Source organism: Plectropomus leopardus, chromosome 3 (assembly GCF_026936395.1).
Source record: "Plectropomus leopardus strain MGB_pleo_1.0 chromosome 3, ASM2693639v1, whole genome shotgun sequence".
In the NCBI taxonomy this organism is placed as follows: Eukaryota; Metazoa; Chordata; class Actinopteri; order Perciformes; family Serranidae; genus Plectropomus; species Plectropomus leopardus.
In genome coordinates, this window is record NC_142178.1 from 35,447,120 (window position 1) to 35,458,072 (window position 10,953).

At 38.6% G+C, this 10,953-nt stretch overlaps 2 protein-coding genes across 2 annotated transcripts; one reads left to right on the forward strand and one right to left on the reverse strand.

Moving 5' to 3' along the window:
- Nucleotides 1-683: 683 nt before the first annotated feature.
- Nucleotides 684-4,338, reverse strand: rps19bp1 (ribosomal protein S19 binding protein 1). Its single transcript, XM_088074605.1, has 5 exons — nucleotides 4,243-4,338; nucleotides 4,106-4,161; nucleotides 2,998-3,171; nucleotides 1,949-2,046; nucleotides 684-1,389 (listed from the first exon to the last, which is right to left on the reverse strand). Exons 2-5 carry the CDS (start codon nucleotides 4,158-4,160, stop codon nucleotides 1,240-1,242), a joined length of 477 nt encoding a protein of 158 aa, XP_087930731.1. The 5' UTR covers nucleotide 4,161; nucleotides 4,243-4,338; the 3' UTR covers nucleotides 684-1,239.
- Nucleotides 4,339-4,999: 661 nt separating this feature from the next.
- LOC121942659 (3-mercaptopyruvate sulfurtransferase-like) lies at nucleotides 5,000-10,592 on the forward strand. Its single transcript, XM_042485923.2, has 2 exons — nucleotides 5,000-5,786; nucleotides 9,570-10,592. The coding sequence occupies exons 1-2, from the start codon at nucleotides 5,207-5,209 to the stop codon at nucleotides 9,866-9,868; spliced, it is 879 nt and encodes a 292-aa protein (XP_042341857.1). The 5' UTR covers nucleotides 5,000-5,206; the 3' UTR covers nucleotides 9,869-10,592.
- Nucleotides 10,593-10,953: the final 361 nt, after the last annotated feature.

Below are 10,953 nucleotides of genomic sequence, written 5' to 3' on the forward strand. Positions count from 1 at the left end.
ATTCCTTGTCAGTAAAAACCATCTTTTAATAAGTCTTATTCTAAATTGTCCTGTGTTGTTTCTTGATGGCGTGTGGTGAAGCCAATGACAGTTTTACACTTTGTGCATGTGGACAGTGAAGATAGGAGGACGAAAACATTCAAATCCTTGTATGCTACTGTCTGTCACTTACATTTATAGCTTTCTGCGAGTTCTCCCTTGCACCATAACAATATGTTGTATTCCTGTTTAGTTGTTATGCCTCTTCATTAGAAACATGCAGCCTCTATAATTCAATGCAGCTGCTGGTTAAACTTGATGAACTCGGCTACATAACAGTTCACAGCGGTAAGAACTGGACTGCCCTCTGGTGATCATCTGCGGGTACTAAAAAACATTTAATTCTCTTAAGTGTCATATTTCAGTTGATTGATTTATTCTGTATTGATTGTATTCACAACATCAGTGATTAGTTTTATTGCTGTAAACCTTTGCATTATTAAAATAGTAGTAAAGTATCTGCAGTTACACTAAACGTTCCTCTGTATTAATCGTAATCTGTTGAGGGGTTTCTTACAGAAAACACATAGCCTCTTATCAGTGATGCTGAAAGTATTTCTTCTCAAAACTAAAAAAAAAAAAAGTCTTACTTCAATTAAATTTTGGTACAGACTGACAATCCCAAATGAAGAAAACTCCCAGAATAGCATAACGAATCTGAATCTTTAATTGTCAAATCTAATGTACGTTACATTTTCATTATGTGAAAAAGATTCATATGAGGTGATGCTCAATAAATCAATATTTTTATCGATACTGTGCTATGTGACAGTTAGATATCAGAAGGGTTGTCTTTTCTGGTTTAAAAGGCTGCATTACAGAAAAGTGGTGGCATTTTCTGAACTTACCTGTTCTAGTATTTGGCTTTACACCAGTAGTCACTATATCCACATTACTGGTGCTTATTCATCAAAAATCAATAAACCATCCACTATGGTCACGTTACATGTTTTCAGAATTACATTTTGTAGTAAAACTCTTGTCCTGATCACATGTCCGCTGTATGTGACAGTGTGCGTCTGCAGTCATAACACCAGCACAGATTCAAAACACATTTCTCCTCAGAGTTCTCCTGCTCCTCTGTTGAGACGTGAAGTGACAGTTCCAGAGAATAATCTGGTCCAGAAACTACCTGTGATCCACAAAATGCAGTTCTGGTGTTTCCAATGTGGCTGCTGTGTCTTTGTGTTTCGGTGCGCTTTATTTCTTCTCCTCGACAGTCCTGCCAAAGTATTCCTTCTGGAACTGCTGGAACTCCTCCTCTGTGAACAAAGACTCCGGCTCCTTGGCCTTTTTGGCGCATTTCTCCGGATGATTCCTGGACTGTCTTCCTGTATTGTGGCTCAGGATCTAATTGAGACAGAAGTGAAGACAAACTCACTCGTAAACAGCAGACAGAAGCAGAATTAAATCAAAACAACAGCTATACAAATATGAATAAAAAATGAATTATCATGTTTCTGTAGTTTGAGACTTTCCTCAAACTGACAAGCTTTCTAAGATAGGTGAAGTAAAAAATAGGATTTCTGCCAAACTCGGTGAGATCCTTCCTTTGTTGTTGCACATTAAGTTTTTGTGTCATATACTCCCATTTCCTATTGAAATAAACATCTATACGCAGGTTTTTAATGGATGGTTAATTGACAGGATGCACTTGCCCCGAATGCTTACACTGCAGCCTGTTTCAGTGCTGCCAGCTGCAGCACTCCCTCTCAATACTGGAACAATCTCAAATATTATTGTTCCCGCCAGCCACTCGTGCACAAAAACATGGAAAAATAAGGCTCCATGTTGAAAAATACAGAGTTCCCCTTTAACAATTTTATATAAACATTTCACTACTTTAAAAGCAAATGACTAAAGTAAAGAAGGGTCGATGTAATAAGAGAGTGATTTCTCTCTTTCTTACCTTCAAAGTGTCAGAATCTGCTGCTTTGTAGCCAGTTTCCATAAAGTATTTGAGATTAGTGCTCATCTGACTCTTCCTCTGTGTCTTCCTGAACTCCTCTACAATTAACACCAAAGAAGAAGTTAAAAACAAAACAAACACCAGAGAGCTACCAGTACTACAGTTACATTAACGATACATACTGTTGAGTCAGATTGCATATTTTATTTAATACTCTTTTGATGTACACATAAGAGATTTTGACTGTTAACATCATTTAAACTGTGGATTTTGTTGTAAGTCTGTTGTCTGCTGAGAGGTTGATTGCTGCGTAATAGAGCCACCTAGTGGTTATAATGTAAAGTTAAAAAAGGAGCGGGCAAGAGCAGATTCAGAGCAACCTCTACTCTACTGTCTACATTACAGCAATCAGTTTCATGTTGTTTTAACACTGCCTTGGTTCTCTAACAAATGCAAAAAACAGACATAATAAATGTGATCTCAAGTTATCACTTGGCTATTCCAGTGATTAGTATTCAGCTGGATTCTTGTTTTGCATTGTATCTGCAATATAGCTCCTTGTCCTTTTCTCCAGTGATCCATGATAAATGCCTGAAACCAACACATGTTGCATTTTGCACTTTGCACACAGATCAGGCACATTGCACCAAGCTCTTAATACCATACTTTTTTGCCATACAGTTTACATTGCTAATGTTCCTGCTCTTCTGTCCTCTGTATAAATTGTGGTTCATGTTGTTGTTGTTTTTCCCCTCCTTCTTCTTTCTTTCTTGATGGACGACTACGGATGTAAATTAGCAGTCCTGCTGACTCTGGCATATTTACATTTGTGTTTTATACTGATGTTCATTAATATGCTGTTCCCTTTTAAATAAACACTCAGATAAATCTAATATCTACATATAAAATGACCTGGCTCACAACATTAAGACATTAAGTTAACAAAATGAAGCAGAGCTGCATATTAATGAAATAAAACGTGTGAATTCTACTTTGGGATGTTTTTCCCTCTGAACATGGATGCTGTGCGGGACTGTTAGCGGACTGACCCACTGCAGACTTCGTCTTCTTGTCTTTGACTGTAGCTTTGCTCTTTCCGGGACCGAGGCGACCCTGCAGCCGTTTGACCTGCTTGGTGACTCCCTGCCGCTTTGTGCTCACCAGCTCCATCACCGTGGCCGAACTGGGTGTCTGCTGCTGCTTCTTCTTCACTTTGGTGGCATCTGGCAAGGTGCACAGGACACAGAAACACATTAGTCTGTGTGTGTATGTAACCGACTGGTCAATGCACTAAAACCTGTTATTTTGTGATGATTTAAAAAAAACTGATTCAGCATAATTGTTGATTGTATGTCTCATTATGGCCTTAATGTGAGGATGCCTGAGGACAAAATGTGTGTGTGTGTGTGTGTGTGTGTGTGTGTACTGCATATTGTGTAGTGGTACATGAAAAATACTATTCCCAGAATAATATCTGTAACCATTATATCAACAATAATAACGACAATAATATCATCATCACAACCTTTAACACAAGAGCAATAATGATATCAATATAAACAGCAATGACGATGATGAACAATGATAGTAATGAGAATAATGGTAAATTATGATGGCAGTAAGGATTTAAAACCAAAAAAAATGTAATGCTTTTGATACATTATAGATTTTTTATTTACTTTTTACAAATTCGTATCGTTAACTTGCATAATTTATTTATCTCTTTTATTTTACCGTATTTATTTAAATTATACTACACCAAAATACCGAAGAAAATCCCTTGTAACGTTATATAAAAATCTGAATCTGATTGTTAGACACAACACTTTAGAATAAAACACACAAATATATAAACACATATTAACAAATAGTAAATGTTGTGTGTTTGTTTATGGTTTTTGTACAAGTAAATCCTCTTAAACAAGCCTCTTTAACTTGCAGGACAAGATAAATCATATCGATACTATCCTCAATTAATGCCCCAATAAAGCAAAAATGAGCCTGAAGTGGCCAGTTTTACATTTTAATGCAGCTGCAGTGAGAAGGAGTGTTTAACCACATCTGTAATTACCAAACTGAAACGATGAAACATCAGAAGACAGAAGCGCTGATGTTAGCCGACTGTCATTTAGCAGCGAGCTAAAAGGCGAAACTCACCTTTAATATCGTCGTTCAGCAGCTCCAGTCCTCTCCTAAGCAACGACGCCGACATCCTGATTTAATAATATGAGGTTTTGATGAAATGACAACAAGCTACATTGACAAAAACTCACGGATGTATTGCAAAAACTCGCCTGCAACGTGTGAGTCTAACATCCGGCGAGCTCTTCTTGTGCACCGCTTGAGAGCAACCGGCTGAAAAACGGTCGATGCGTAAAGTTCCCCCCCGACAACTTCCAGCTCCTGTGCCTAACCTACTACTACAGCTACTACTAACATTAATATAAATAATAATAATAATGATCATTAATTATATAAATACAGATAATTTAACGAGATAGAGTACATATGTGCTCTGCAACAAAGAAAAAATAATAAGTTAACAGCCTTCACATTTGATTATCTTTAGAGAAAATTAAAATAGCATATAAAACAAATAATTGTATGAGGAGGAGTGCAGAATACAAGCAGTTGTAGCAAATTATGGCAAAAAAGTGTTATGTGTGCTGTGATCAAAATAAAGAGATCACGAGAGCACTTAAGATGATGAAAAAACAAACAAACCTAGAAGTGCGTTTAAATTGACAAATTATGCTACGTCTTGGAAAAAGCTTATCATACCAAAGAAGACCTACAGCGTCACAACGGTGAATCCATTCTGCATGTTGCTGCAATAACAAATTAATGAATGAATAGTAGGCACAATTCTCTAAAACAAAAAAATGCTTTTGATATAGTATCGATTTGATTCATTATCATTATTACAAATGTGCATTGTTTGTGTGTATTTTGATCATACTGCATTAAAATACCAAAAAAAAAAAAAAAAAAACTCTCGTAATGTTATATGGGGGAAAGCAAACGAAAACTTTTCAATAATACTTTTCACCATTCAAATATATAAACACATATGCAGTTTGCACCGCCTCCATTCACTTCCAGCTGTTGCTCAGTGAACTGGGGGAGTGTGGGCTGTTGCGCGCGCTCCCTCTATCTCCGTATGCTCTCTCCACCACCCTCAACCTTTGGCACAAGATTAGGTGGATCAGGTTATAGTGCAGTAAAGTTTGCAGCCCGTCTACCTCTCCAGAATCAACCATGGCGCTTCAAGCGAGAGCTCTGGTCAGCACTAAATGGCTCGCAGACGCTGTAAAGGTTCAGGGCAAAATGCGCATCTTGGACACTTCTTGGTTTTTGCCCAAACTGCGGCGCAACACCAAGAGCGAGTTCAAGAAGAGGCACATCCCGGGCGCAGCTTTCTTTGACATAGACCAGTGCTGTGATAAAACCTCTCCTCTGGACCACATGCTTCCGTCAGAGAAGCTTTTTGCAGATTATGTCGGTAATTTGGGAGTAGAGAGCGACACGCACGTCGTGGTGTACGACGCCAGCGAGTTCGGCGCGTTTTCGGCGCCCCGGGTGTGGTGGATGTTCCGGGTGTTCGGGCACAGCGCGGTGTCGCTGCTGGACGGGGGGCTTAGAAACTGGGAACTGGAGGGTCGACCGGTGACTGACCAGTACGTCAGACCAGTACCGTCCGAGTTTAAGGCCTCCCTGAACCGCTCCTGGATCAAGAGCTATGAAGATATCCTGGATAACCTGGAGACCAAGAGGTTCCAGGTGGTGGACGCCAGGCCCGCAGGCAGGTTCAAAGGACTGGACCCTGAACCCAGAGACAGTGAGTAGACTGAAATTATGCAATGCAATTTTATTTAAAAAGGGAGTGTGCACAGTAAAACATCCCTGCTGAATTTTGCATCTAAGACCATCTTTGACCTGCTAAAACCAGCTAAAACCAGCTACCAGTATACCAGCATAATATGTTTCGTTTTTTGCCAGCAGGGATTAACTTTAAAGAAAAAAGAAGAGATGCATTTTACCAGGGTTCAGCAAAATTGATATTTTCTGCCCTTAGACCTGGGCAGGTAGTGTGAACAAATTAATTTGATTAAATAAAGTACAAAATACCAGGTCATACATTTTTTACAAATATTATCCCAAAATCCCACCCCACCTAATCATGATAAATCACAAATCTGTGCAAAATTGCAGCTATAAAATATACACAGTCATTCCCAGATGCTAAAACCAGTTTGCCCCCTCCCACATTCACAAATATGTGCAATATATACATTTAATTTAATAAAAAAAATAGATATGCTGCACAATCCCAAATCCTGAACCTCACTCGCGACACACTAGATCACAAACGTGCACAAGTTTGTGGTGACATTATCCATCGTTTTGTCAAGTATGACAGATTTGAAAGTTTGTGCATGTTATTAGCTCTGTTGGAGGAGTATTCCACTGATTTATGGCCACAAAAGAAAAGGATGATTTCTGTAGAGAAGTCTTGTGGTCAAGATGGCACTGTTGCATTCAGACCTCTTGTAAGCATGAAACAACCAGACTGAGAGCAGTGGAGGTGTGAGATGTGTATTTAAGGTCACCTTTAGTGACATTTGAGTTTTCTAATAACAAAAGGCTATGCCAGATTACTGAACAGGACTACTAGGTACAGGCCCAGGGGCCCAAAATCTCAGGGCCCCGTACCCAGCAAGCAATTTTTGGTTTAAAAAATCTTGCTACAATGCAACCAATGCAATGTTTTAGTAATGTTTTTAGTGCAAAGTTTTCCTTTAGTTCCCAAAACATTCTTCTTAAAATTAGGGTAACATTCTGGTATAAACATTAAAAAAAAGTTATGTTGTTCCGAGTATTGCTTTTAAAATGTTCCTTCTTTGTTCTCATGTAACATTGTGGGAACATTTCATCACCATCAACAAAACATCCTCAGAATACTGCAGTTCTAACATTATGTCTTCGTCAGCATTTAACCTCATATACATATATATATATATATATATATTATATATATATATACACATATATATATCATAATAACTTTGCATGATACTATTGTATCAGATTTTTAATCCATACTTTTACTGACAGCATCAACTAAGTTAGCCTCACCGGTCAGATGCTGCTCTTTCATTGGTCAGATCAGGAGAAGTGATATAGGGGCAGACGTGCTGATCACACTGTTATTAGAAAACAAAGGTAGGAGGGAAAAATTGGCAGACTGCGGCATGTTGTGAAACCAGTGACTGTCATTCATATGATGTTGTGAGACATCGGTCTGTTGGTTTCTGTTGCACGCAAACATGACATCAGCTGAATCCCTGATGATAGTAAAGCAGTGTGCTTGCCCTTTGATTTTGGTGCACTGTCAGCTGGTTGCTACTATGAAAACATTATCACGATGTCCATGACGATGTTTGGTATTGTGGCAATTGCAAAACCACGGAAAAAGATCAATGTTCAATGCAATAAATGATGTCTGAATGTTGCATAATATTACATAGTCTTGGCAGCGTGCTTTCTTGTGTGCAATTAAGGGATTTTACACATGTAAAACTTAACAAAAAAAACAAAAAAATAAAGGCTACCTATCTTAAAACAAAAAAATCCATAATCAATTTTGTTTGTTTTAACACAAACCAGTAAATGTGCATGGATGTTTTTTGCCAAACAACGCATTTTAAAAACTAATGAATACCACCCCAACACATTTTTGCCATGTAGCCTATTATTCTTTTGCAATCTCTGACAGAAAATGAGGCCATAAAAAAGTAAATATTTAACACACAACACTGTGTTTCATTCTATGCTATATGAGGTGACATAGCTCCTCATATATTGCCATTCTGAAAACAAACAGCAGTAAAATGCAAAATAAAAATAAATAAATAAATAAAATCATGCCTGTCACATACTTTTCCAGTATGGGTTTGAACACATCACTGGCATCCAGTGGAACACATAATGGTCCATTGTGTCAACGACTTCCTGGTACATAGGCTTTTTGCAGAGTCTGGACAAACACACAGGCAGCAAACTGAAAATAAATCACCAATCTACACGAACACATGAGAGCCAGCAATAAGGACATGCTCGCATAACCATGCATTTTCACTGACCATATGCTCCACGCACACTCACACTCTCACACAGACACACACACACATTAGAGAAGGGCAGTAGCCAGTAGACTAAATGGTCTAGAATTTGGTTATTATCCACCTGTAGATATGCTGATCTCCACAGATAGTAGTCTGTATACAGAGATAAGACAGCCATCGTACGTGCCTTATCTTATTCCATACACTTCTCACTCCCTTCTTTTCCACTTCTACATACTGTACACACACACAGAAATACACACGCTGTGCTGTCAGAGTGCCCATCAAACAGTCTCAGCAGAGAACTTTGATCTCAAACAAACAGGCTGTTGCCAATGAAATGTTTTCCGTGCAGTGGACAGTTTAGGGAAGTGTGAGAGGAACTGGAATTCCCCTTTTTTTGTCAGATTTAGTTTATATCATAAGTCCCCGTTATTTATCATGACTGTCCATTTTTGTTATTGCTAGATAATGCTCACAATTAGGGCTTGGTATCACACTTAAAACTCTTTGGTGTCGACCAATATTTGTCCACAGCATTAAAGTAATGTATGACTGAATTTTATTTCGATATGGTTCTATAACTGGAGGTTTGTCTTCTTTTTGTTATATGCCAAATGAAAATATGTTTAGGTACCAAATATTGATAATCACATTTATCAAAAAGAAGTCTTTGAGATGACAGAGTAATACATTAACAACATTTTTTTAAATGTTATGTCTGTTGCAATAAGAATGTGCATCTCAACCACCCGACCACCTTTGGGAATTCTGTCTTGGAAATAAAAAATTACCAAGCCGAGTGAAAAATTGACGTTTTAATGTCGCGCAGAGGTTACAGACTCAATCTCATACACAGCTGACATGTTTATCTGCTTCATAGTCTTGTTTGTGATCACACTGATGCTTTGCTAATTTTATCTGGTTTGTTTTAATTTCTAAAAGTCCTTTTGCTCTCCACTAGTTAAATAATGCTGAGTAGCCTATAGTCCATTGTGTGCAGCTGCAATGATGTAACACTTCTTGTGTCCTTTGACCTCTAACTCTGTCTGATGCATGCAGTGCTCACAGCTGCAAGTTGTGTTTGTTTAATAGCTGATGTATACTAAGAGGCACTGCAAGAGAGAAACTATGGGAAGATGGGGAAATTAAAAAACCATGTGAGTTTCATTACGCTGGCTCTGTGTTGATGGTCAACTAAAACCGGAACATTATTAGCTTCTTAAATTTTTTTTTTTTTTTTTTTTGGGAGGGGTCATTCCAGGTTTTAAAGTGTTTATCACAAAATTTCAGCAAACTTATAACAAAAGATATTGTATTAATGTAAGCAATCAGCTGTAGAAGTTTCAGTGTGATATCTATTAGTTAAAAATGTTTACCCTGTTCACCTGATGTGTCTCTCTTTAATCTGTCCTTCACCTGCTAATTACTGATTAATTTAGACCACAGCTTAGTAGCACATATATCTTATTCTCCTCTCTCTCTCTGATTGACAGACACAGAGCCCGGCCACATCCCTGGCTCCATCAACGTGCCCTTCCACTCCTTCCTGTCTCCGTCGGGTCACTTCCTGCCCAAAGAGCAACTCCAGGCTCTGTTCACCCGGGCGGGCGTTGACCTCAGCCGTCCTATTTGTGTCTCCTGTGGCTCGGCTGTGACTGCGTGTAATGTGGCGCTGGCGGCCCATGAGTGCGGGCACCCGGGGGTGTCAGTGTACGACGGCGGGTGGTCGGAGTGGTACACTCGCGCTGTGCCCGAGCACGTCATCTCTGAAGGACGGGGGAAACACTTGTGATAGGTTTAGGATAGCAGGAGGTGTGTTTGATGGGTTGGATCAGACTGGTACCGGACGACACTGGATTGTTTATGTCTGATAAGGTTTAAAAGAGTAGTCTGATATTTTTGGAAATACCTCCTTCTTAGTTGATGTTTAGGCGAAAGGTAGATGACGAAATTGACACCACTCAAGTGTGTATGCTTAATATGAAGCTACAGAAAACAAAAAAGTTAAATTAGCTTAGCTTAGCCTAGTGTAAAGGCTGGAAATAGGGGCAAACAGCTAGTCTGACTCTGCACAAAGTTTTAAAAAAAATCTGTCATCTTGCACCAGTTTTACAAATTTGCACATTATGGCTTATTTGTTTAACCCAAGAACAAAAAGGAATATAAAAATAAGACAAGCTGTTTTGTCTGCCACTAGCCTTTATGCTAAGCTAAGCTGACCTCCTGCTGGTTGCAGCTTCATACTTAGTGTATAGATGTAAGTGTTGTATCAATTTTCTCAGTGAATTCTCGGCAAAAAGGCACACACACAAACAAAAAACAATGGTAATCCAAACATACATCACTAAGGGACTTATTTTTCACTCCAGACACATTAAAAAGTGACTTGACCAAAGAGCCAGCAAGATGTGAACACTAAACTTGACTGTTTAATCATGTTCGACACTGAAAAGGGTTTGTTTACAGATGCAATGCTAATGTTGGTAATAAAAATAGAGCTGCACTTTGAATCACAATGAGCCTGAAGTTGTTGAAATCTCATGTACAGCTGCTACTCGTGTATTTTGAGGGCAGAGACATGTGGAAACGATTCTTGACAGAAGAGACACAAAACTGACCTGAGAGCAGAGTCCAGTTTGGCAGGCTGGTAGAAAAATGCACTTTGAGTTTGACTGTTGGACTTCAGACCTGTGAGCTGAATACTGACAATGCTGATTAGACAAACACACACAGTTACAACCAACCAATGAAAGAAAAGTTGTGCTGCGATTACAATACACAGTTTTGAAAGACAAATATTATATATATATATATTTTATCTGATAAAATCTATTTCAGGTTCCCTGGCAGTGTTGGTGGAAAGAAATAATATTAGAC